The sequence below is a fragment of the Microchirus variegatus genome (genome assembly GCF_963457635.1).
Source record: "Microchirus variegatus genome assembly, chromosome: 1".
Classification (NCBI taxonomy): domain Eukaryota; kingdom Metazoa; phylum Chordata; class Actinopteri; order Pleuronectiformes; family Soleidae; genus Microchirus; species Microchirus variegatus.
In genome coordinates, this window is record NC_139802.1 from 10,668,750 (window position 1) to 10,696,118 (window position 27,369).

Genomic DNA, 27,369 nt, shown 5'->3' on the forward strand with positions numbered 1-27,369 from the left:
AAAGACATGCAGCTTGGAGTGGAGATGTTCAAAACTGGAGACTCTGAAGTATGAATTGTCCAAGTCTTGAAACTTGTCCAGTGCCCTCTCACCCCATGTCAGCTGGGATTGGCTCCAGCTCCCCAAGCAACCTTTATACGGAGGAGTGGAGGAGAATGAATGCACATTCACTCTCCTATTGGTTGCAAATGACAACTATATTTGTTTGTTTCAAGGTAGAGCCTTTGTTTTGGAAGAGATAACACAGATTGACAGCCTCTTTATAGATGAAATATGAATAATATGCACTAAGCACAACTGAAGATGATATACGATCTACATTAATATAAGCTGTGGTGTTGTTAAGTTTGCCTTTGCATGAATTCTCCCCCACTTTTTGCCAATAGATAGTCCACTTTAAGGAGTTTTGTTGTGTTTGTACACTTTTAGAAATAAGGGTTCCAAAAGGGTCCTCCTACAAGGGCTGAGGTTCTACCTGGAACCATTTGCTTCTGAAAAACCCTTTCCTGAAGAAAGGGTTTTTCAAGGGTTCTTGGTAACACTAATGGTTCCAGTAAGAACCATTTTGATCCAGAGAACCCTTTAAAACCCCTTTCCTGAATAAAGGGTTTTAAAAGGGTTCTTGATGGATGGAACCTTTATAATAAGGTTCTACCTGGAGCCAAAAAGGGTTCTCCTATGAGGATAAGCCGAAGAACCTTATATGGTTCTACTTAGCACTTTTATTTCTAAGAGTGTACTGCAGACTCTGAATGAACAGTCTTACATTAGTTGTGTATATTCTTGTCTCATATTTGTGGCTTTGTGAGGACCAAAAATAGTATAAACCATACAGTGATTTTGTGAAAGTGAGGATATTTTGGCTGGTCCTCACATCTTTAAAGGGCTTTTTGGAGTTTAAAACCTGGTTTTTGGGGCTAGGGTTAGAATGGGGGTGAGTCAAGGATCAGGGTAAAGGTTTGTGTTAAATACTTAGTTGTAATGGGTAAGGTTAGGGCAAGGGGCTAGCGAACACATGGTGTTTGAGGGTCTTTACTAATGTGTGTTAGGTCAAGGAAAGGTAGTGAATCTGCTCATCACTCAATATCAAACTGAGACTAACGCCCTCACATGCGCACATCAACACAGGATTAATATGACGCAGTGCTCAAGCATGAAGATGGGTGTAGGAGGCATTTGTTGCCCTCCACACCCTCCACACACACACACACACACACACACACACACACACATTATGACACTCCCTCCTGGCTTAACTGGGGGTGTGTGTCTGAGGTGAGGAGTTTAGCAGGAGTTTAGGTGAGGCATACGCTCGTCTTACAGTGCTTTCTTTCTGTGGTGATGAGCTGTGCATCACTGCACACCGCTGAGAAAACAGAAACACATGTAGTCAAAGAGGAGACTCGTCTCCTCCATTAGCTGGAGGTCAGAGGAAATGGTCTACGTGCACACGGAGGGCATTTTACTCAACTGTAAGCGGAGAGGAAAGCTTAGTGGAGATGAGCGCATGGTAAGTGTCTACCTACCACATGTGGAAAAGGCTTCACTGTCAATTTTTTATATTTTTTTATCATTTTGTAGACATATTTTGATAAGATTTGTGTTGTGCAGAGACGAACGCACAGTATTGGATTTTACATCAAGTCCTGGTGTATGAAGTTACAAAGTAAAAGAAATTGCAGCGAGAGAGAGAATAATGCTTTTTATTGCAAAATAGATTTATCTTACGTTTTTTGTATAAACACATTGTCTCAGGGGGCTGCAGAGCACAGAGAACTTTCCATTTATGAAATAGACATTTGGATTTTGTTTTCCCTGTAGTTTTATTGTTGTTTTGAATAACCGATAAGACTTGTGATAAACCTAGCTCCAGACACAAACAATTACCTCATGTAGAGGATATTTCTTCGCTTGCATCAATCATGGTTAAAAGAGACACTCTGCGATCTGTTTTTAGGTTTTTTTTGGAATTATTTGCAACTTCCTGATGTTTTGAGTTTGTGTTAAAATTCTTGAGATGAGAGAAGAGGTGAAAGCAAGTGGGAGAAAGAAGTTACAAAAAAACAAAAACAAGTTTTTTTCTGGTAGTTTCCATATTGTTAAATCTGTACTTTACCTGCATTGCAATAGTACAGGTTCACTTTTCAATGTCTTTCTACCACAATGGTTCCAACATTCATAAACTGCAAGTTCAAATCTCATCTGAAGAAGCACCTGAGAAATGGAGGAAATTAAAAGTTGCTTAGTCTACATGTGAAATTTTTTATTATCATAATTTTCGGCACAGATTATTGCAAATGTGTCCATTCTACACTTGTCTGTCTTTCTGTCCTGCATTTAGTCATTAATGCATTTAAGCATTAAAATCTGACAAATTGTCATCAAAATCCAGTTGTCAGGGCCAAGTCATAGCCACGTACGTTTCAAGTTTAGCTGCTGATATCTTGACTGAATTTGATCCATTGTGTCTATCACTGACCAAGTTGACCAAGTGTCATTCATCTAAATGGCAAATCCATCATGAGGATATGATTTCGCTCCATGCTGGGTCACAAATCAAATCAATTCACAAATAATTTTTGCAGAATGGTATCCCAAACAAAGCAAAAAGAAAAGTGTTAAAAATATATATTTTTAAAAATTCTACGTTATGATATTTTATTCTCATTTCATGTGATATATTTTCAAAACATAGTACAAAGTCATGCCTCTGAAATACTGCACTCACTCCCAAATGAACTGATAGATTTAATACCTAATAAAACTAGAGTTGTTCTTGATGATGATTCATACGAAGCCGAGCAATGACGTTGCATCATAAAAATAATATTTCAGGTCGAGGTGTTCTCTGCAGCGCACAGCAGTTACAGCAAACTCCCAAAACAGGACTAGGCATCATTACAGTCACTGATTTCACATCAAATATAATCATAGAAAAGGCATTTATATGAGTAATAACTGTTTATAATGACATTCACTTTCACATAAATACCCGATTGTCTCTGCAGTATTGTTAAATAGAGGCCTATTTATCAGTATGTGACAGATAGCTCTATTAATTCCAGTTGCCTCAGGGAAAGAGGTGGGTAAATTCTGTTTTTTGTTTTTTTGTTTTTTAAAGGAAAAAGGGAAAGAGACAGGGCTGGATGTTGTTCAGATCATGGTGCTCATATTATCATGATTCAGTCTGCGTGGGCAGTTAGAGACAAGCACTGACATCTCAGTACATCTGCTTAACCAGCAGTGCGTTATGTTATCCTTTATTATGACAGACAGTGTTGGATTACAGGAATTAACTGTAAACCGTCTGACTTGCTCCTCAGTTATTTTCTTAATCATATGGCTAATTAAATGGCGGTACAATTTTATTTATTATTAATTTATGCTGCTGGGATTTAGACTTACTTGTTTTGTGTGGTTTTTTTTTGTTTGTTTTTTTAACTATATTTTTGTTTTTATAATCTGCAAAATAATTGAGCAGCGTTCTTTATTTCAGATCATCTCAGACCTGGAGTCATGGAACGAGGAGCTGTCGCAGCAGATGAGTGATTTTGACACCGAAGACCTGACGCTGGCTGAGCAGAGGCTGCAGCATCATGCAGACAAGGCGCTCACCATGAACAACCTCACCTTTGACGTCATCCACCAGGGACAAGAGCTGCTGCAGTATGTCACAGAGGTGCAGGCCTCGGGTAAGTGAGGGAACACACACATTATTTATTAGGGATGGGACCAAAACCGCTTTTATGTGTCCGACACTAATACCGATATCACAAACTCAATATTAGTCAGATACAGTCACTTTAGACCTTTTGTGAACCATGAAGCTGTTAACGACACATTTGTGAGTCACACCAGACATAATTCTCCAACTGTGTAACAAATATTTTTCTCCCAAAAAAGAAATAAACAGCTGATTTTTATTTACATTATTACAGTCTATGCATTGGGTAAGTATGTGATAAGAGTTTTGGATTGCAATCCGCAAAGTCTGCGAAAAGTTCTATTCTTGGCTCCACAGTGCAGCACAGAGTCCCTCACAACCTTCCAGCCTCAGAGGATTTATCTGTCCAGTGGATACATGTTATGTATGATGGCAATGTGCCTGCTAGAGCCTGCAAATGATCACTTTTCCAAATGCTAACTGCTGTTAGCTCCCAGTAGCCTCTGTGGCTGAGGTAATTTCCTGTCCCTTAAGTTTCGTTTTACGTTTTTTTTAATGTGGACCTAAAGAGATACTACTAAACCAAGCGTTCTGAACAGGGCTGTTTTGGCAGGGTGATTGAACTGCTGTGGTGCTTCATCCTTATGGTATTTTGACCAAAGCATGTCACAGACATGTTCATTAGGACACCAGGGAACTAGGTTCACTTGGAGAAATAGGGTATAATATGACCCCTTTATACAGTGGAGAGACTGGAAGCACAGGTTCGTTCACTGACACTAACACGACTAACTAAAGCAGTGAGAGAGTAAATACCTGGAAGTTGCACCAAAAAAAAGATGACATGTTTACTTTGTCCAATAAGATTTTGTCTCTCATCCATCAAGTAAAACTGCAGATTCATACCTGCTTTGTTATTGTAGTGTTTTACAGTGACACAGTGCAAATCTAGCTGATGTGATGCAAAAAAATCTGGCCATGCAGTCGGCCAACGATGCTGTGTGCTCCTGGAGGAGACATGGCTAAATTAATGAGTGCTAACTGTGCAGCTGGTCTTACCATGACAAAGTCTTGTAGAAAACACAGCTACTTGAGATAAAATTAAAATTATAACAAAGGATCAGCAAATCAAAAGCTACCCAGTTTTTAACATTCTATAAATGGAAGAGTATATTCATTATATGTAGAATACAGTATGTTGACAAGATTATGGCAGAGGTGTTTGCAGCATCACTAAATGCCTCCTCAGGCAAAACAATGATAAAACGAATAATATGATTGGACAACTAATTTGTGTGCAGGTGTGGAGCTGTTATGCGACAGAGATGTGGACATGGCCACTCGAGTCCAGGACCTGCTGGAATTCCTCCACGAGAAGCAGCAGGAGTTGGATCTGGCAGCGGAGCAGCACCGGAGGCACCTGGAGCAGTGTGTCCAACTAAGACATTTACAGGCTGAGGTCAAACAGGTACGTACGACCTGTGGAAAGGACAGCGAGGCATAGAGATTGCGAGTTTCAAAAATAGAAAAGAAAGTTATAAAGGACATTTTTTTACTTATTATTCTCTGAAAATCTGTGTTTTTAGATCTAAGAAGAAAGGCTGCCTACTGGATGTTGCTTTTTTTTGTCGAGACAGAGGTCAAACTGACATTTATTATTTCCTCAGTGTTCCATGACTGTAACAGTAAAGTGTGGTGAAGCAGTAAGACAGCTACAGTAGGTTCTGTCTGTACAGGAGCACGGGCAAGTGACTCATCCAGTGTCAACAGCCACTCTCCTTCCTTTTCCTTTACTTCTCTTTTCTCTCTCTCATGGTATTTAATCTGATTTGATCTGCCTCCGACCTTTGGGGAGAAGACAGATTGATGCGGGGCAGTTTGATTTTAAGCTGAGGTTCGCAGATAAAAAGTGAGATAAACAGGAACTCTGTATTACAGCGGGAAACATGGACTGGACATTTTCTCAGTTTATCATCATGTCATTGAACCTGCAGTGATCCATTCCCTGTATTTATTTAGCAGTTGAATATGATCACAGCATTTTCTTCTGATATTTATATCAAAACAAAGCAGTGAGCCAAAACAAGGTTTGTTGTCATAGTGATGTGGCTGGAAAACAGCTATTCTGTGCCTTGGCGTTAAAAAACCTGCAGTGTGTACCTTTTGCTTGTTTTTGGTTCTTTGATGATTTGTTGTTGTTATTATTCTGCCTCCTTCTTTTCTGCGGTGTCACATAAATTGTATGCTGTGTCCTTCCCTGATGGGCGATATAGCGGCACGTGTGAGTTAGCGCGGTCCTACTGTGACCAAAACCTGTGCAATAACTCTTAGAGAATGTGCAATTGATGTCTCATTAGTCGCCATTTATCTATTAATCATTATTTACTAGAGTGTATGCTCAGCCGTCTCCCTTTTACGCAAGATCTAATCATCGCTTTACTGGGAAACACACAGAGAGAGTCGCGTCGGGTTTAATCGGCGTGATGTGAACTCATTAGACGCTACAGTTTTAACTAAACATCGTTCATTAATGGTGGCAAACACTTAAGACTGAAATTATTCCTCAAAACATTCCTGCTGCAAAACATTTCAGAGGAAGCACTGATTAAAACAGATCTGACTAATGAGGGTGTGATGCCAAAGTGTTATTTTTACTCCTCTGCCCACAGAGAGGCAGTGTTACAAATGCAGATTCCGTCTGTTACAGCAACCTACTGTATGCTAAGAGTGGATTATATGATTTAATCCTGTGTTTCCTTGAGAATGAGGGATATAAGAGCTAGGGGTTATAACAAAAGTAAAAAAGTGCAGTACTGTAGATGATGTATTGTAAATCTAACTGCACTCTATGCCTTGTCAGTGAGTCATATGTGCGCTCATTATTGCCGATGCTGAAGCTGCTGATTGTTCAGCATATTTTGAGTCACACACCTCTGATATTTCCGCACTCCGACACTCATACCTGTCTCGCCTCGGGCCACTGAAAGTGCACTGGAAACATTAGCCCCGTCCAAAAGCTGTTGAAACACAACGGTTGAAGCGCGAGTTGCATCATCGATTTTATAGCCGAGCTTCAACTGCACCTCTGCTCGTCTCCCACAGAACAGATGTGCGGGCTGAGTCAGAGGAGGAGAGAGGTGTCTTTCAGAGATAACTACAAGCACAAATAGTTTGAATTTAACCTTTACTTTACCATGAAGTCCCTCCAGATTTAAGATATTTTTCAAAGGCGACCTGGCCAAAATAGCTCACCATAACAAAGTTATGTTCGGTTTGGTATTGTGTGCATTATGAGACGTGTGCCTGTTGTTTAGAATGGCAAGAGAGGAACGATAAATTGTATTTTTTTATGGACTGAGGAAGCAGTAAAGAAAATATAACAAAAAAATAATTTCATGGATTGTTAAGTTTTTAATTTGATTGAATCCAAACCTGAAAATCATTGTATTTGGCTGTTGGCCATTAGATAGAGCAGGTCATCTTCCAACTGGAAGGTTGGACGTTTGATCCCCAGCTCCTTCAGTCTACGTGCTGATGTGTTCATGGGCAAGACACAAACTATTGTCTTTTAAATGAATAAGCTGTAAAAATAACATAACTCATTGCCTGCCTCTCTCTCTCTCTGTGTGTGTGTGTGTTGAAGGTGCTGGGTTGGATCCGTAATGGAGAGTCCATGCTGAACGCTGGTCTGATCACAGCCAGTTCGCTTCAAGAAGCCGAACAGCTGCAAAAGGAACATGAACAATTCCAACATGCAATAGAGGTAAAATGTTTTTTTCCCCCCTCTTCTTCCTTGTCTTCGTGTTTGTCTCGACTCATTTCCACTTGCTAAATTCTTCCTCTCTTTTGGACCTGTTCTGCTTCATCGAGCTTCTGTCTTAACACTTTTCAGGTTCACGTCTGCACCTCCTCCCTCCTTATCATAAGGTGCACATGAAATGGAATAATGTATGACTGTATCGCTCCCTCTCTCTTTCGTCTCTCTGCTTGCTTGTTCTTCTTTATTTCCTCTTTACCGCAGATTAGCTCGGGTGCATTTCCTTTGAACTCTTGTCAGCCCGAGCTCATTTTAAATGCAAGCTGCTACCTGACCTACTTCTGCGGCGCTCACATGGACACAGATCCAGAAGGAGGCTGTGTTTTATGAATATTTCTTACCTCAGACAGGAACTTTAACACACGTGCCATTACTGATTGTTGTTGTCGAAAGTAACAGGAAATCCTTTATTCATATTTTATTTCCTGTTGTTCATCTTCACTTAAGTGCACAGATCAAAAGTTTTTTTTTTACAAAAATGACCAGTCCAGCTCCAATCAGACACTACCACCGTTTATTTAATCTCTCCTCTGTTGCCACAAACTACCTACTATACAAACTATTAAGCTGGGATTATATTTTCAACTCAATCATTTTGATGTAGAGGTTCATAAAGATTTTCTTTTTTTTTTCTTTTAACCCAACTTTATACCCCATGCAGAAAACACATCAGAGTGCACTGCAGGTACAGCAGAAGGCGGAGGCCTTACTCCAAGCCAACCACTATGATATGGACATGATCAGAGAATGTGCAGAAAAGGTACGATTCCACAAAAAAAAAAAAGAAGAAAAAAATATATAAATAAATAAAAATTAATATGTTGTGTTTGATTTTTGAAGGTGGCAGACCATTGGCAGCAACTGATGCTCAAGATGGAGGACAGACTCAAGCTGGTTAATGCTTCTGTGGCCTTCTACAAGACCTCTGAGCAGGTTTGTGTCTGTGTGTTCTTGTATTTGTTAGCTCTTTAGGACATACACTGGCATAAAAAAAAAACTAACCTAGACAGGACCAGTAGTCCTCATGGTGACCAAAGCTTGGTCCAAATGAGGCAGAACCTAATTTCTGAGTAGCTGGTTAAGTTAAATACGTTTGAATTGTGGTTAGGCAAAGATTAGGTTTAGGTATTAACTGGCTTTTGGTTAAAGGTCCCATATTATGCAAAATCAACTTTTTAATCATTTAAATCCTTGTATTTGGGACTCTGGAGGTCCTATCAGTCGGAAAAGTGTGAAAAAAGATTACTCACTCATGTTTTTGTGGTCCTCCTCAGTCTAAGTACAGGAGATAAAACACACGATAATGCGATAAATTCCTGGAATTGTTGTCTCACGGAGCTCCGCTTTGTCCGTAAAACACGTGAGAGTGCTGGCGCGGGCAAAGGTATCCGAAAACTGGGCTCCACAGTGCAGCACAGAGTCCTACACAAACTTCCAGCCTCAGAGGATTTATCTGTCCAGTGGATACATGTTATATATGACGGCAATGTGCCTGCTAGAGCCTGCAAATTATCACTTTTCCAAATGCTAACTTCTGTTAGCTCCCAGTAGCCTGTGTGGCTGATGTCATTTCCTGGCCCTTAAATTTCGGTTTTTTTTGTTTGTTTTTTTAAGGTGGACCTAGAGAGATACTACTAAACAGAGTGTTCTGAACAGGGCTGTTTTGACAGGGTGATTGAACTGCTGTAGTGCTTCATTTTCATGGTATTTTGACCAAAAAATGTCACAGACATTTTTATTAGGACACCAGGGAACTAAGTTAACTTGTGCTACACGACGCAGACTCTCTTTACAAACACAGTCACAGATTGCAGTTGCATTGGTGTGCCTGAAAGTCAGTCTTTGATTTCACAGCACTGCTATGTTCGGTGTTAAAAATGTTTCAGGTGTGCAGTGTGCTGGAAAGCCTGGAGCAGGAGTACAAGAGAGAAGAAGACTGGTGTGGCGGTGCTGATAAGCTGGGCCCAAACAGTGACTCAGACCATGTCACTCCCATGATCAGCAAACATCTGGAGCAGAAAGAGGCCTTCCTCAAGGTGAGACAGACAAAAACCTGTTTTCTTTTTTTTTTTCACATGAGAAGACATGAAATCTCTAGTTAATAAGTTAATAATTGTCATTCTGTGTACTTACAGGCCTGTACATTAGCCAGGCGTAACGCAGATGTCTTCCTGAAGTACCTGCACAGAAACAGTGTCAACATGCCTGGCATGTTGTCCCACGTCAAAGCTCCAGAGACTCAGGTTAAGAGTAAGTAAACGTAATGAGTATCACCTTCATCTCATCATTAATTAAAAAAAAATCCATTCATAATTTCTTAATTTATTCTTAGAATTATGAATAAGGTTTGTGTTACTGTATCATTCTGACGTACAGTAAACATTGTTGTTTAATCAGACATCTTGAATGAGCTGCTGCAGCGAGAGAACAGAGTGCTCCACTTCTGGACCATGAGGAAACGGAGGCTGGACCAGTGCCAGCAATATGTAGTGTTTGAACGCAGCGCCAAACAGGTGTGTGCTTGATTATGTGTGTCTCCATGTTCCTGTTTGTATTCCTTCCGATTTGTTTGAGCAAAATCAACACAGAGTCAGTAAAAAAAGAGGTTTCCTTTCCGTTTGATGATTGGATCCTGTTTGAACTCCACTAAACCAGCAGCTTTCCTTCTCTCCGTTATCGTACAGCTGTGACTTCCGCCTTTCTTTGTCTTTGTTTTTTAAATAAAACGCGCAGTCTGTTTTCTCAGTAATGATACGCTTCAGACGTAAAAAAGTGATGTCAGCTGGCAGACGTTGACAACAAAGACAACAAAGACAGCCATCATTATGTGGCACAGTAAACTTAAACACTACGTTTGTTAAAGAGCGTTGCCCAAACATACGTTTCCAACCACTCATTTTGTGCCTCAGGCAGTGCTGAACATTTCAACCCCTAGTATAATTTTCTTTGTTTTAGACAAAGCAAAATATTCAAGTGACAGAAGGATGGAAGGTCAAGTCACACAAACACACAGCCTTTTTTTTTTTTTTTTCTTTTTTAATGAAACAAAACATAGAACAGAGATATTGTTCTAGTTTTAATATTACTGTAGCAACCAGGGACTCTCCAGACTCCACTTTTAATTATGACTGAAATCTTGTGACAGTGAAGCAAGTTAGAATCCATGGCTCTTTAGCCCTCACCTCACCAGATCGAAGACTATAACAATAACAATAAACATGGCTCCCCCTTGTGGTCTTTGGATAGCACAGCATAGGCCATACAGCAAGGTGCTAAACCACTAACATCAGATGCCATCATAAGCATTTTTTAATGGTACATATAAACAATACAAAATAAATTGAGAATGTAAACTGAATTGAAATTGGGTGAGATGTTTAATTTATCTTTCAAAATAAAAGGTTTCCTTTTAATAAAATACATTTCACTGAATATCATTGGGAACATTGTAGATTTCTTAGAATTAGACTGTACAGTAATAAAAAAAAAGGTCATATCAAATCAGTACTAATCTAAAGAAGAAGGTATGTGTTAACATCTAAACAACATGTTGGCTGTATAATATTGTGCTATAACAAGGGAGTTATTAGTTTGAAAAGCCCTGACCAGGTCATCATACTTTATTATGTTATTCAAGACTTTGAAATTGTGCCACTGTAGTCCCTGTAGTGTAAATGTCCTCACTTGTGATTGGTCCTCTTTGTGTTTAGGCCCTGGAGTGGATCCACGACACTGGGGAGTTTTACCTGTCCACACACACATCTACAGGCTCCAGTATTCACCACACACAGGAGCTGTTGAAGGAGCATGAAGAATTCCAGATCACAGCAAAGGTGTGTGTGTGTGTGTGTGTGTGTGTGTGTGTGTGTGTGTGTGTGTGTGTGTGTGTGTGTGTGTGTGTGTGTGTGTGTGTGTGTGTGTGTGTGTGTGTGTGTGTGTGTGTGTGTGTGTGTGTGTGTGTGTGTGTGTGTGTGTGTGTGTGTGTTTGTATGTTTTCTTGCTGATCTGTCTATGTGAGTAACATTGTGCCAGTTAAGCTGCTCGTTGTGTGTGTGTTTGTGTGTGTATGTATGAGGCCCATTCCCTGGGCAGTGTATTGTCCAGGTTCCTCTTTGCTGTGTCACTGTTATTGTGTTAGAGAACAAGCTTTTGTGTCCATCAAGCAACACCCTGGTTCCTAACACACTCTCTCTCTCTGCCTCTCTCTTACCCACCTTCCCTCTGCTGTCATTGCCCGTCTGTGGTCGCATCTATCTTCTCCACTGAATGTCTTTCCATTGACAGCAAACCAAAGAGAGGGTAAAGCTGTTGATCCAGCTGGCGGATGGGTTTTGTGACAAGGGGCACGCCCATGCCCTGGAGATAAAGAAATGGGTGTCCTCGGTGGACAAACGCTACAGGGACTTCTCTCTCCGCATGGACAAATATCGAACCTGCCTGGAAACGGCGCTTGGCATTTCCTCTGACTCAAACAAGGCTGTGAGTAAAAATCAAAGACATCTCCGTTTTTTTTTATGTGTTTTGTCAAAAGCTGTGTGGTGAAAGGATCATGGAAACTAAAGCCATGGGTATTGTGAAATTAATCTGGCTCTGGTTATAGTAATAATTCTTCTGTGATGAATATTAGGTTTATTTTCATCATAGTTTTTAGTGTGAGAGTCTACACCAGGTTGTCAGATGAAGGATCATCGTCCTCATCAATTATTTCTAACGAGCTGGTGCTAAGAGACGTGCACACTGCTGATATAATATGTCTTTTATGTGCCACATAAAAGCCTCTGTCCCCTGTGTTTGCAGAGTAAAGGTCTGCAACTGGACATCATTCCAGCCAGTGCTCCAGGGTCAGAGGTCAAGTTAAGGGATGCTGCCCACGAACTCAACGAGGAGAAGAGGAAATCAGCACGAAGGAAAGAGTAAGTCCAGCAGACGTTTATCTTCTGATAATCACCTAATCCTCAGCATCACAATTTTTCTCTCTCTGAAAACATGTCATTTTTCTCTCTGATTTACATATAGCTGCAGCCAACCCGTCCTTTTAAAATGCTGGGGATGGCACTAAAAATCAACGATGAAACTCAAAAACCCAATAGACTATGCAGATAAATGGAGATTTTACTTCCATACATTCAGATTCATGAGGGGCCTATATCAGTGTTCCTATCATGTTCCACTTACTGAGCCAAACTTGCACATTAAAAAGGATACAACAAAACCAAAGCACATCACGGTCAAATGTTTCAGAACAAAGGGCAGGGCACTGCCACAACCAGGTGATGGCCAGGTGCACTGTATCAGTACCATGCAATAAAATGTACATAAAAATAGACACATCTGTCATTTACAGCCACATGGTAGATAACAAACACCCAAGCACAGGATACAAGCTTTACAGACACCACAAGCTACAACACAGGCATTTCAAATATACAATAAACACAGGGACAAACCACTGGCAGACATGTGCTGAGAATACATAACCTTGGAGTTAAACCTCATATTATTAATCAGACTGATTTTTATTAATCCCCCCCAGACAGTTCGAGTATAAAAGGGTTAATATGGAGAGTTCGCTCTCTGATTTATTCCGTGCTCGGTGCACTGCAGTGTAGTGTGAAATAGAGCTGAACTTTTCTCTCTTTTCAATATCAGTGTCTTCCAGTGTCTCCACACACAGCAATGTAAAGTCAGACAGTCTCACCACCCATTTGTCCCTTGTGGCTGCTCCGCTTATGTTAACGCTGGTAAAAAAGAATATATATATATATATAAAATTATAAAGCAGAGTGAAACGATGCTTTGAGGAATCTGACAGTGAAAAACCCATTACAGTTGTTTTCTTTGTATATAAACACATATATAACCAATACTAATCTACAACACTTGCTCATCACTATGTTCCTTACCAATGTGTCACATGACCTTTTCAGATTTATAATGGCTGAGCTGATTCAGACAGAAAAAGCCTACGTCAGAGACCTACGGGAATGCATGGATGTAAGTATTGTACCATTAATATTGTATGTATTATTATACGAAAGGAGAAGGAGAAAAACATCATTTAATGACTTGTTTCCTCCTGATCTGCAGACGTACCTGTGGGAGATGACCAGCGGTGTGGAGGAGATTCCTCCTGGTATTGTCAACAAGGAACACATCATCTTTGGGAACATGCAGGATCTCTATGAGTTTCATCACAAGTCAGTATATCTTTAGAAATTTAAATTAAAGCATTTCCTGTGGAAATTAGTGGCCATGTGACATTTACCTGTCAAATCAAATCTTTGTGTCTCTCTACAGCATCTTCCTGAAGGAGCTGGAGAAGTACGAGCAGCTTCCAGAGGATGTCGGTCATTGTTTTGTGACTTGGGTACGAGATCTATTATTTTTGTTTTTTCTACTTTTATTACTTTGTCCATATAGATGTTAAATACCAAATCTTTTATCATGAGAGTAAAATACAGATATTTCTTCTCCTCAGGCTGATAAGTTCCAGATGTATGTGAATTACTGTAAGAACAAGCCCGACTCCACTCAGCTCATCCTGGAACATGCTGGATCCTACTTTGATGTACGTAACTACAAGTACTGGTGTAAATACATCTCACATACATCAAGGCACAGAATTGAAATTGTCCTAAAAGATGAAAGACTGTTTTCTCCTTTTTTGTTCTCACAGGAAATCCAGCAAAGGCATCGTCTTGCCAACTCCATCTCATCTTACCTGATCAAACCAGTCCAGAGAATCACTAAGTACCAGCTCCTCCTCAAGGTACGGCACAGGAACTTAGTTGACCATCTGCTACCAAAATGATTGCTGTTAGTAGGAAATGTGTCCTATCTTGCCATCTATCGTCTTCTGGCCTGAAAATCTGTTACTAACCACCAGGTTCCAAATCATGTAAAATTCATGATTGGAGGAGACCAAAACATACACATACTCAGTGGCTCAGTGGTAGAGCAAGCCATCTTTCAACTGAAAAATTAGATTTCTAGCTGCGCTGGTCTAAATGCTGATGTGTCCTTGCTGATGCGAGACACTTGACTTCTCCTGGCTGTGCCGGCAGCATCTGAATGAGCATGAGAGATGTTAGAGATGTGATTGGACTGGTGTGAATGGGTGAATGGAAAAACCGTTGCGTAAAGCAGCTTTGAGTGGTCATCAAGACTAGAAAAGCGCTGTATACATACAGACCATTTTACATATGTGTTTTAGTGGGGACCAAAGAAGTACAAGGTCGCTATTAGTCAGTGTTTGTACAGAATATAATACAATATAACACTGCAGTATCAATGCTATGCATAGTGACATAGGGATATTTACACTATTTTGGTTGCAGTGTTGTTTTAGCCACAGTCCTGCCCTCTTTCTCTATCTGCTACCGTTTATTATTCTTATGTAGTTCATTTCCTCATCTTTAGGACTTTTAAATTAGGTTTTCTGTGTGCTTTTTTGCATGGAGATACAAACCAAGGGTTTATTTAGTTACAGCGTTTGAGGAGGACTTACGACGATGCATTGAGCTTAAACAAATCCCGAACAGAACACTGTTGAGAGACCGTTTTCAGCCTTTTAATAATTCTTTACGCCGCTGTAATTTTCTTTCACACGTTCTCTGCTACTGTTTTCTAACATATATAATGTGTGAAGTGTCACTGAATATACAGTACTAATGCTACATACTGTGTGTGTGTGCGGGGCTTCTGTTGTAGGAGTTGTTGACCTGCTGTGAGGAGGGCAAAGGTGAGATCAAGGATGGTCTCGAAGTCATGCTGAGTGTCCCTAAGAGAGCTAATGATGCAATGCACCTATCTATGCTGGATGGTGGGTGTACACACACACACACACACACACACACACACACACACACACACACACACACACACACACACACACACACACACACACACACAAACACACATCTCTAATCACTCTTAGCTATGGTTTTTAAATGCACACATATACACTCACTGTTATTGTGTGATGTCTTTCACTTCTTGAATGGACTCACATCAGCCATTCAGCACTACAGTTACTCATCTCTGAGTCATACATAACTTCACTCAACATCACTCCGCTTGACACCCACAAACATTTTTGTACATCACGTACAAATACGGCTTTTTCTTAATTGCTTTGCCCTTTCAGGCTTTGATGGGAACATAGACTCCCAGGGAGAGCTGATACTCCAGGACTCCTTCCAGGTCTGGGATCCCAAGACACTGATTCGTAAAGGTCGTGACCGACACCTCTTCCTGTTCGAAATGTCCCTGGTCTTCAGTAAAGAAGTCAAGGACTCCAACGGGCGTAGCAAATACCTCTACAAGAGCAAGCTCTTTGTAAGTAATATGCTGTTTTTATTTTCTCATGGTTGGTGTAGTGTTTAACACTCTTGCCTTTGCAGAAAGAAGGTCAAGGGTTGCGTCCCAATTGGAACAAGGGCCTTTCTGGAGTACAATTTGAGTGTGAGAGTGGATGGTTCTATGTCTCGTCCTCCTAAAGATTGGAACATTTCTTTGGTGGCACTCATTGACATAGCAACCTGAGAGGCACCTTATTTCTTGGTCATATCATGTTTTTGGTCCACACTTCAGTCTGAGAAAGTATTTTTATTTAGGTTACACGTGCGCCATTTGTTGCTGACGTGTTTTCACCTCCTCAGACATCCGAGCTTGGAGTGACAGAACATGTGGAGGGAGATCATTGTAAGTTTGCACTTTGGATGGGCAGGACCCCCACCTCGGACAACAAGATCGTCCTCAAGGTATCGAGATGTTCCTTTTATTGCTGAAGATTAATTGGTTGTCACTGTGTTCAGGTTTATGATAGAGCAAGAGCCAAGTAAGATTTGCCTTCTGTGGGAGCTGTCAAGATTTTCACACATAAAAAGAAAGAGCGACTCCATAGCTGTAGTCTTCCCCCACTAATCCTGCAAAGCTCCCTCTCCTCAGCCAAGAAAGTTCACTTCTTGTAGGGGGGGTGGAGTGTTACTTTCTTGTACTTATTCACTCATAGCAAAGAAATATGAACATAGCCGTGTTGCTGGGTCATAAACCAAACTCACAAGTAACTTGGTAGTTTTCACACAGTGAGTCAGAAGCACTGCTTTATTCAGAGCGTGTATTTGTGTGTGTGTGTGTGTGTGTGTGTGTTTGACAGAGAGGAAGACAGACACGTGTGGATCCCAGTGAATGCATTCTCTGTCGCGTCCTTCTGATTACATAACTATTAATGGCCTTATCCACGTGTCAGAGCAGCCTGGGTAACACTTGTTGCTAAGGACGAAGAGACGACACAGATGACGGCAGTCGTATGCTAAATACAGCGGTATCGAATTGGCTCCGTGACGTAAATAAACACAAGGCTGATATTAAAAGTCCACAGTGTCTCTGTGGATCTGTAAGTGGAGCTTAGGAGACACTGTTGTTGTCATTCAGTTTGTGTTAGTATGTGGCTCATGTAGGGCACAGAGAGCAAAGTACTCATGTGCGATCAGACAGAATCTATCCATAAAGCAAGTTGCGTCTGTGTGTGTGTCTGTGACAGGCATATCTCGCTGACCATTATAGTCAGATCGCCCTAAGACTTTGGATATGGGTTGAGCATGGCCCGATGGTGTGCATCCTTGATTCTCAAATTTTTGGGAGGAATTTTAATTTTCGCTGATCTATCACGCTACACCAGGCAGGCAGCGGCTCATCAGCAGCAGCTGCGCTGTCTGGAGGTGGGAGTGAAGAGGCTGTCCTCATGGTGGGTGAGACATTTTCACACGGTTCACGGCAGAACATGGTGTTATACTGAAACGACGAGGTGTCCATTCACCAATATGCGAGCACATAAGTTAGCCGCAAAATAGTAGCATGCTAATATGCAATGCAAAATAGCATTGCATATTAGCATGCTACTATTTTGCGGCTAACTTGGCAAACTTGTTTCCAAAGGTAAGCTAGCGAGGCTACGATTAGCATTAGCGTAGCACTAGCTGTTGGCTGGCTGTCACAACATCTAGCTACGCTAATGCTAATAAGCGAAATGAAAACATTTGCGTTGTGCCAATGAGGTTGCAGTGTTTGTATTATGTTAGCCTTTACGTTCCTTATCATGCATTACCATAACTGAAAAATCTTCAGCTCCCACTATAGGAATACATACTTCCTACTGTTACTGCACTAGTTGTACTAAAAAAAAAAAAAAAAAAAAAAGTAAACTACCTTTGCAGTTAACATCCTTTGTTGTTGAATTGTCTGTTTTTGTGTGAAAATAAATACATGCTCATCATGTGTTGTGTCCAAGGCTTCAAGTATTGAGAACAAACAGGACTGGATCAAGCACATTCGAGAAGTGATTCAGGAGCGAACTGCTCACCTGCGCGGAGCTCTGAAGGAGCCCATCCACATCCCCAAAACAACCACAGCCAAACATAAAGGCAGACGGTAAGCAGCTGCGTATTACTCTTAACGTAGGTTTCTGTCAGCATTAGATATATCAATTTATTTGTGGCAATAAGGGAAATGATTTAAAATATATTGTCTGCTTGCAGGGATGGAGAGGAACTGGACAGTCAGGGAGACGCCAGTAGCCAACCAGACACCATCTCTATTGCCTCGCGTACTTCACAGAACACACTGGACAGTGACAAGGTAGGAACACACCTTAACCGGAGCCTCAGAAATAAGGTTCTGCCTCATTAAAAAAAACAAGGATTTTGTATAACAGAAAAGGCTCTTGAGGCAACAAAGCACGGATGCACACACACAAGCGCAGGGTCACCATGCATAGTTTGAGAGCCGAACGACAACTTTTGTTGTTATTGTGTCACAGTTGCATGCGACGCTCGTCGCCGTTCATTCGGCGCCGTCACATTCATGTCGTCACGCGGTGACATGATCGTCAGAAGCTGCCCGCTCGTGTCGATGCGAGCGACTCTCTGTAAGTTGCTTCCTGTGAAACGATTTTGTTTGTGTTAGGAGGAAGACCATCTGATGGAGAACAGCCCTGTGTGTTTTTGTGTTGGTGCATGGGTGTGTGTGCGTGTGAGAGAGAGAGAGAGAGAGAGAGAGAGAGGGAGAGAGAGAATGTTATCTCGGTCGGAACAGAGACACAGAGCTGTGGTTATATCTGGTAATAGCACCACAGAAGGCTGCTCCTCCCACGCTCAGTATGAGCAACTGTGATACACACACACACACACACACACACACACACACACACACACACACACACACACACACACACACACACACACACACACACACAGACACAGGTTTGCGCCGCTATTCTTCTCAGGACACTGCATTTACTTCCAATCATTTGGACAGCCTAAACAAAGCCTTATCCCTAATCTTAACCACGCTTCAAACATCATCGACCTCAAACAGAAATGAGATTCTGCCTTATTAGGACCAGGTGTTGGTCCTATGGGGCAGTCCCATGAGGACTACTGGTTTATGGTGACCCAGGTTTTATACCAGAAAAGGTCACCTCCAATACACACACACCAGCAGGCTCCAGCACACTTATTAAAAGCCTCTCTTTAATTTATGCTGCACTTATTATAACGTTCAGCTGTGCTTTCTTCAATGAGGTCATTGTTTTCACATTTAATTTGGACTTTCCCCCAGCTCAGCCTCGTACACTCCTACTTTTCTCTGGGAAATAAGAAAATTAACTTATCGTGTTTACTGGTCGGGCAACGGTTACCACAAAAGCTGTGGTTGTTTCATGTGACCTGTGTGGACACGTGTGTCTATTCGCAGCTGTCACAGTCACTAGTTAATTAGTATTTGATCCCTTCACTTAGCGCAAACTCGCATGCATAAACCATGAAACACGTGCATATGCAAATGTTGCGTTTCATCCTCACTTTTTGAATGCCTCTCTCTATCTCGCCCTTTCTTTGTGAGGACTCTCATTCAGGAGGCAGCGACAGTGGCGTGTTTGTGTTAGTGTGAGTGTGTGCCTGTGTTCCTGTGTGTGTGTGTGTGTGTGTGCCTATGCCTGACTTGTGTGTCCGCAGCTTCAGCCTCCCACGCTCTCCTCACAGAGGATGCTCGTCTGTACGCCAGACAGGAGAGCACAGTTTGAAGTCCTCGCAGTGATCGATCCCACACTTTGCTTCAAGCAGCTGAGAGTGACGGGCAGTTTTTTCCCTCTAATTTGCCGCCTTATTCTTTTGTTGTTAAATGGACATTAGTGAGCTAAATCGTTTGACGACAAGATTGGATTAACTGCATGACTCTGGGGGGAAGAGACACCCGACAGGGACTAATTTAAGCTTCAATTGAGATTATATAATAGTGATTGTGAGCCACGACAGAGGAGTGCTTTTGCAGTGGATGACTGCGACTTCTCCGCAAGTCTTCAGTTATTAGGAACAGAAATAGTTTTTGCTTCTTAAACTTCTGTTGAAATCGCGAGCGTCTTCTAATCGTGATTCAGAGCAATCTTAGATTACCGTAGACCTTTATGGACTGTAAACTCGGGACTTTTCTTGCAATGAGGGAGTGGAGAATGATGGAGAGGCTGGAGGACAGGAGCTCAAATCCCATTTCTCAGCTCCTCAGCTCTTTGGCTTTACCACACTACCAAAGGGTACGTTTGCAAATGTCATCACGTAAAGATTTTGCATTGTTTTGTGGGGAAAGAAATTATATAAATAAGCAACACGTTAAATTTAAGCAGTCATAAACATTTGAAGGCTGTTTGGTATTGACTGTAGCAAATGTATTTATGTTATTCATGCAATGACAATTATCGATCTTGAAATTATATAAAGCGAAAACTCCTATGCTGATAAAAACCATTAGTTTCCTTGTTCATAAATCTTTGAAATGAGGTTGTTTTAGTTCCTGCACCTGATGCAAACACTACATAATCCATGAAGAACTAGGGAAACTACCCACTACTGATTTTAATTTGCAGGTTATAAAGCCAAGTTATTTTAAACTATGACACACACTGTCTGATTTTTTTTTTGCAACAACCCTGCGGTGCTTAAGAGAACACAGAGCATTGCTTTAAAACACCAATGCCATTAAGCAACTGCGCTTTCAGATCGAAAATGCCTCAGAGAAGCCCCGAGAGCCAAGTGACTAATTCCACCACGGATGATAAACGTCAGATTGTCAGAGCGACGTTTTGTTCTGCTGTGTGAGAATGAGTCACATGTGAACTTTTACTCTTTTTTTAATCTTTACAGCACTGCTTGAGCACCTGTGCTTTGAGCAAAGGATGTTGTGTGGGAATAGTAATTGTTTACTCTGAGTTTGTTTAATGGTTCATTTTTCATAGTATGATCATTCATGCTGAATTTGGTACAATATATAAAGTTTAATTTATGTCTGGCTAAAGTTTCAGTCAATAATGGAGGTCAAAGAGATGCAACACTAGTTTGGTGATTTTTAGTGACTTTTAAGTAAGACTGCACACTGTTTGCCTTAGTGAGTTTAGCTTTTCAGGTTATCAATCACACATTATTATTGTTTTTTTATGTTCCTATACACCGTATTGACTTAAAGGCTAAGTAGTCTTCTGACTGTTAAGAGTTTCAATGTGATCGTGAAACGTACAAATGCGACCTCAAATATCAACATACAAGATCATTACTGCGTATGTGTATCGGTGAGTTTTGACAGATTTCCATCCTGTCCTCCTTTCACTGCAGCTGTCCGGTGGCTGTGAGCTGACGGTGGTGATCCACGACTTTGTGGCCAGCAATGGTGGCTCCAATGGGGAGCTGACGGTGCGCAGAGGGCAGACCGTGGAGGTTCTGGAGCGACTCCACGACAAGCCGGACTGGTGCTTAGTGCGGACCACGGACCGCTCCCCCGCCCAGGAGGGCATTGTCCCCTGCTCCATGCTCTGCATTGCTCACTCCAGGTCCTCCATGGAGATGGAGGGGCTCTTCAACCACAAAGGTAAGAGTACAGGGATATTTCCTTTTGAAGTGTAATCAGGCAGCGGACTCTGCCTCATGTCTGATTTTGAAAATTGCAGAGAAGTAGCACCTGAGGGAGGGAGGGAGAGAGCGGAGCAGTGAGGGGGTGAGGAGACGGATCAACGGCTCCGGACATTACTAAAAGAGCTCAGATCCTCTTTTAGTGATGAGACAGTTTACCATTAACGCAAGCATAGACATATAGAAAATTTTTATGTCGTAGCTGGTGTTTGACCAGAGAGAAGCCATATGATGGCTGATTTTTAACATGTATAATTTCACTACTTAACTCTAAACTATGATTTGCATTTGGATCAACAATTAAAGGGGACATATTATGCAAAATCAACTTTTTAATCATTTAAATCCTTATATTTGGGACTCTAAAGGACCTATCAGTCGGCAAATTGTGAAAAAAGATGACTCACTCGTGTTTTTGTGGTCCTCCTCAGTCTAAGTACAGGAGATAAAACACGCGATGTTGACTTCCGCGCTCACTGGGACGTCACAATGCGCTAAATTCCTGTAATTGTTGTCTCGCGGAGATCCGCTTTGTCCGTAAAACACGCGAGAGTGCTGGCAAGGGCAACGGTGTCCGAAAACCCGGAAGTCCGCGAAAAGTTCTATTCTTGGCTCCACAGTGCAGCACAGAGTCCTACATAAACTTCCAGCCTCAGAGGATTTATCTGTCCAGTGGATACATGTTATATATGACGGCAATGTGCCTGCTAGAGCCTGCAAATGATCACTTTTCCAAATGCTAACTGCTGTTAGCTCCCAGTAGCCTCTGTGGCTGATGTCATTTACTGTCCCTTAAGTTTCTTTTTATTTATTTTCTTAAGGTGGACCTAAAGAGATACTACTAAACCGAGCATTCTGAACAGGGCTGTTTTGGCAGGGTGATTGATCTTCTGTGGTGCTTCATTCTTATGGTATTTTGACCAAAGTATGTCACAGACATGTTCATTAGGACACCAGGGAACTAGGTTAACTAGGAGGAATAGGGTATACTATCACCCCTTTAACATTACTTGATACCTGTATACACTGGTTTTTAGTGGAAAAAAAGTGGTTTAGTTGCACTTCTTTTTCATACCCAGATTGCATTTTTCTTTTTAGCATTTCAGAACTATATGAAAATTAGATTTGTTTAATGTATGAAGTAGCCTCTTTAATCTACTTATCTCACCAAACTGCTTCTTGTCACTTTCATGCAGATATGCGCAAGTAGAAATATTGGTTGTCTTGTTTGCAAACATGGCACGGGTGCCCTGCAGAGCGTTCCCTTCTCATTACTCAGCCGCTTGCGGAAGCAAGTACACGCATTTCTAGGTGTTGCTATGCGACTGTGAAAAGCCGACTTGAAGCACAGCTCTCCTTTAATCATCTTAAAATGATTTTTTTTTAACCTTTGAATTCCCGGGGCAACATTTAACATCCACGGGTCTCATTAGTTTCAGAGACCGTTGTTTTTCATGCAGCGGCATGTCCATCCACTGCCACAAACATAAAAGACTACACGGTCACCTGGTCAGGGTGCAGCCCTGGAGGACATGACGCCAGGATCTGCGTCTGTTTCATACACGCAGCCTCTTATTAAGTGCAACACTCACTCATCACATCAGGTGTGGTTACAGAAATAGTGTCGAATTATGCGTGCAGGAAATAAAACTCCCATAATTATACTGTAACTCTGGATTGTTACGAGCATATGATGTTTACGTAGACGCACACTGTACACTCACCTCCCTATAAACGATTGGCTGCTTATTAGGGATGCCCATTATGTAGTCAACAGCAGCAGTTTGAAAATAAATCTATGTTCACAAATGTTCAGTTTTTGTTGAAAATGGGTTAAAGTAAAGCGCGGGTTACTTAATGAGGTCACCACCTCCCATCAGAGCAGCTTCAGTGCTTATTTGCATTGAATGTACACGTCTCTGAACTCGTGGGATCAAAACAATTTTTCTTAAGTAGAGCTCCTGTCTTGTTGACTTTGATGAACACCCATATAGAAAAATAGCTGCATACTGTTTAGATTATTTCAATAATACCCTTGTGACAAAAAAATACTTCTTCGCAAAAGTATGAAACCTTTTCCATGCAGACCTGTTTGGAGTTATGAGTCGCCGTCATCGTGTCTTTATAGAAAGTACTGCCTGTGCCTTTTGTCTCTTTAACATAGAAGAGTGGGTGAAAACTGCTTGTTTCTATGGCAATATAAAATATAAATATTTTTGCTGGCTGCCTCTTTCTAATCACTACGAGAACGCCTGGATTTTGTCTTTTAAAATTATAGGCTGCGTGGACTGCAGTTAAAGGAGCTCACAACTTTGGGATTAGCTGAATGATTTACAGAAGAGCAGGAAGCGTAGAATTTCCCAACTACCTATTTCTTCAGCCCCCCCAGCTTCATTGTCTCTGTTGGCTTACAGAGGCTCTTGATTCTTTCTCTCTTTCTCGGGTTCGTTGTGCATCGTGCGCCCTTTGTGCGAGTGTGTTTGTGTGTGTGGCCAGAGAGTAATGAAAGGGGACTTTTTCACTGTGGTCAAAAAAATAAATCTGTTCGCTTGGAGCAGGAAAGACATGGATGACCAAAAAAAACATCTTTGCTATTTTGTTAGCCTTTTGTGTTCACTGACCAACCATGTAGGCCACTTTGTCTGAAGCTGTGGAAGGGTGACAGTCGAGGGGGTGTTTAGTGTCCTGCTGTGTTTTTTAGGAATAATGAATGGTTTTCTCTGGACCTGATGTCTGTGTCTGAAATAACAGAGTGAAATACATTAAAATTAGTCTGCAAAGTCAAAATAACTGTGGTTTACAGCTAACATTTGCTCAGGGTTTGTTAATATAAATCCCCCCCTGTGTTTAACTAGTTTGCCGAAGTTGTGCAAAACTGCATTCCTTTTAAATCAAGGTTGGATTCCTTTCATTGCCATGCACTTCACATTTTCATGTTGAATCCTGGAACCCCCCCTTGTGTAGCAAATCGGGTTAACATGCAGGTTTTTATCGTCAGAATGAAATAAGTACAAAGGTGCTCACATAATGACAGAGTGAAAAAAATGAAATCTGCGAGCAGCAGAGTAAATACAGGCCAGTGTGTGTGCATCGGTGTGTGCGTGTTGTTGCAGGAGAGAGTGTGTTTAGAGTCCACGGAGACACGAACAGACACTTGCTCTTAAACAGAGTGATCTCTGTACTTCTCGCCCCTGCAATAGATGCGCCAGTGTGTGCAGCGTGCAAAGGGACATTATCAGACGACGTGAAGATATAAAAAGTGTTGAATGTAATGTTTATTTAGTCATAAAGCTACTAAACTCACACTTTAGAAAAAAAAAAAAAAAAAAAAGGCTCTGGATTCCTGGAAATTGTATCCCACCACGGTGCATGTTGTTGGATTTTACTGTTACACTTCTGTTTTATAACCAGGTCTATATTTGTTCCAACTATTCTCCACAACTAGTGTGCATCCTAATGCCTTTAAAACTTTACTCCCGCCCACACAAACTGAGTGGGTGCCTCTACAAAGGGTAATACAGTATATGTGCTGCATGACTCCAGACGTCCCTTCGGAACGGGCGAGGCACAGTGGAGGTTTGCCCAATATCCTCACAGCAGCCCACTCATGAGGGAGGGAGGGAGGGAAGGAGATACAAAGAGAGGAGAGAGGGAGAGAGAGAGAAAACATCCTACTCTCTCATGCTGCATTTGGACTTTTTCTTTCTAACCATATGGGACTTTATACTTTCTCTCATTTTCGGGTTCTCCAGAGGAATTTTAAGACAAAGTTTTCATTCCTGTGAAAGTGATGTGAGGGGATATTTCAGAATCCCAGAGGCTCGTTAGTTGACTGACATGGCTCGTGGAATTGAGTCCTTTATGTCATTAAACTCATTTTGCACCATGGATTCAGCACAGGGAGGACAATCTGACAACTGCAAGTTCTGGCTTCTGGATCTGGGTAGGTGACTTGATCATGAGTCATTTCTGATTAGGCTTGCTAAAAAGCCTTTTAGATTTAAGACTTTACTTAATATGAGTTTGATATTAAGACTGCAGCCTATCTTTCCTTCATTTCATAAAGATGCTGTCAACACATTCACAGTCTGTAAGTTTGATTAGAAATTCTGCAGTTTCATGTGTTTCTTCCTTCATGTTTTCCAGCTTGTGCTTGTTTGTTTCACAGTAGATATTTTCATCTGGGTGTAATGCAGAGGGTGTTCCCCAGTCAAGAGTGGATTATGTTGTGAATGTGATATTACGGCAGTGAAAGTAATTTGGTGAATGCACCATTAAGTGATGAGATATTAAAGCTGCTGCGAGCGCATTGATAAGATAATATCTTTGAGCTTCTCTTATCTGTACATCAGGTCTGGTTGGGGCTGCACAGATGGACAGAGGCTGTCAGTGTGTTATATCCAACTAAGATTTAGGCAATAATGAGGTCACACTGAATAGAAGAGGGGGGAAAAAAACAGAAGCTAGATTCTATTGAAACAGTCAGATAAAGCATTTAAAAACACCAGAATATGACTGTGTTCCAGCCAGCATGTGTAGTGGGTGGTCTCTAAAGCCTGCATCTCCCATCCCATCTCCACACCCTCCCTAACTACAGCTGTTGGCAAGAATTTTCCAGCACTGTCCACATTTTAACAGACCAGTCAGGCAATCCCCCAACCCCTCCGCCCCCGGAGCTTCCCCGTGCTGCAGCTCAGCCCCTAAAAGCACGTACTCGTCCACACCCACTGGTGTCCGTGTTCGTCTCTGTGTTTGCATCGCTTCTCCCGGGGAAAGATGAGACCACACCAAAGATGCTCCCCTGGTGACGCCTCTGGAATCTCAGGCATGCCACTGTGGAGCTACGCTGTGTTTTGGGATCGCTCCGGTTGTACAGCAGCCCCTCCCTCTCTTCCTATTCCGAGACACAGGCAAACACACGCTGGGTTGTAAAGCTGGCATGTTCTTTGCATTAGCGTGAATGAGGAGTGGCTGAGTTATGGCGGCGTGGTGTTCAGTCTGCAGATGAATTTGCAAACATCTGAATACGTAGTAGAGACCCATCTGTTGGACTCTTGGTGGGTTCCATCTCGGAGCCATCAGCCCAAATACTGAAAGGATTAGAAGTTCAAATATGAGTCTCCCTTGCCTTTGCGTATTGAGTAACAATTTAGATGTTTCATGTTGACTCATGCCCTTTGAACATCTGTTCATGTGCACATTTGTAATATGTATCGTGTGCCAAACATTAGTGGTGCATGAAGATATATGTCTGTTATCGTCATATCTCTTCAGTTTAATAAATGAATAAGTGAGAAGCTTTGTATTCAATTTTTCTCCAGAGAAACAGGCAAACATTATCAAGGATTTCACTTTGAAAGCCTGATATTTTAGTCTAAATTCTCAAAAGAAATGAGGAAACGATGATATTCATAAAGATAAGTATGTAAGTGCCCTCTGAGCATTACAGGGTAATCCCCGATTCGAATATATGTGACAACGTTTCCAGATGGAAGTGATGGGACTTGATAATATTTGCACTTACATCTTTTGTTTTGAGCGCAGGAATAACAAGCTGCTTGTGAAAGTTCACATGTCTGACTGACTAATCCTCTTGAAAGGAGAAGAGGCATCTTGGCTGAGCAGTTAAATGTCTTTAAACCTCCTATTTCAGTCCATCGGATTATTAATTTTGTCTTGATATCTTTGGGAATCCTGTTTGCATCAGTTTAATTAATAGATTAATCAGAAAAATCAGGAAAAAGCCACCAAGCAACCAATGTTCCCCCCCATTCTCGTTTCCCATGAGCGAAAGCCTGACCAGCTGCTCTTGAGATGTCTCATCGATGAACCCTACAGGGCAAAGGTCCAGGGTCATACCCTCTGTGTGTATGAGTGTCTCAAAGGTTATTTTCCACTGAGGAGGAATTTGTTAAGGCTTCTGACCCCATGTT

The 27,369-nt window shown here is 41.5% G+C and overlaps 1 protein-coding gene across 1 annotated transcript in view; it reads left to right on the plus strand.

Annotated features, from left to right (window-relative positions):
- triob (trio Rho guanine nucleotide exchange factor b) overlaps positions 1 to 27,369 on the plus strand; it is a gene marked incomplete at its 5' end in the record, with an annotated part of 110,707 nt that overhangs the window by 68,447 nt on the left and 14,891 nt on the right. Inside the window, 22 exons of the mRNA XM_083910501.1 lie at positions 3,497 to 3,692; positions 4,966 to 5,132; positions 7,308 to 7,427; positions 8,143 to 8,241; positions 8,322 to 8,414; positions 9,368 to 9,517; positions 9,617 to 9,731; positions 9,879 to 9,994; positions 11,192 to 11,314; positions 11,766 to 11,960; positions 12,279 to 12,394; positions 13,409 to 13,475; positions 13,569 to 13,678; positions 13,779 to 13,848; positions 13,960 to 14,049; positions 14,158 to 14,250; positions 15,192 to 15,303; positions 15,628 to 15,818; positions 16,142 to 16,243; positions 17,773 to 17,912; positions 18,020 to 18,119; positions 21,143 to 21,395. Coding sequence (XP_083766627.1) covers positions 3,497 to 3,692; positions 4,966 to 5,132; positions 7,308 to 7,427; positions 8,143 to 8,241; positions 8,322 to 8,414; positions 9,368 to 9,517; positions 9,617 to 9,731; positions 9,879 to 9,994; positions 11,192 to 11,314; positions 11,766 to 11,960; positions 12,279 to 12,394; positions 13,409 to 13,475; positions 13,569 to 13,678; positions 13,779 to 13,848; positions 13,960 to 14,049; positions 14,158 to 14,250; positions 15,192 to 15,303; positions 15,628 to 15,818; positions 16,142 to 16,243; positions 17,773 to 17,912; positions 18,020 to 18,119; positions 21,143 to 21,395 — 2,818 coding nt within the window. The remainder of the gene's footprint in view (positions 1 to 3,496; positions 3,693 to 4,965; positions 5,133 to 7,307; positions 7,428 to 8,142; positions 8,242 to 8,321; positions 8,415 to 9,367; positions 9,518 to 9,616; positions 9,732 to 9,878; positions 9,995 to 11,191; positions 11,315 to 11,765; positions 11,961 to 12,278; positions 12,395 to 13,408; positions 13,476 to 13,568; positions 13,679 to 13,778; positions 13,849 to 13,959; positions 14,050 to 14,157; positions 14,251 to 15,191; positions 15,304 to 15,627; positions 15,819 to 16,141; positions 16,244 to 17,772; positions 17,913 to 18,019; positions 18,120 to 21,142; positions 21,396 to 27,369) is intronic.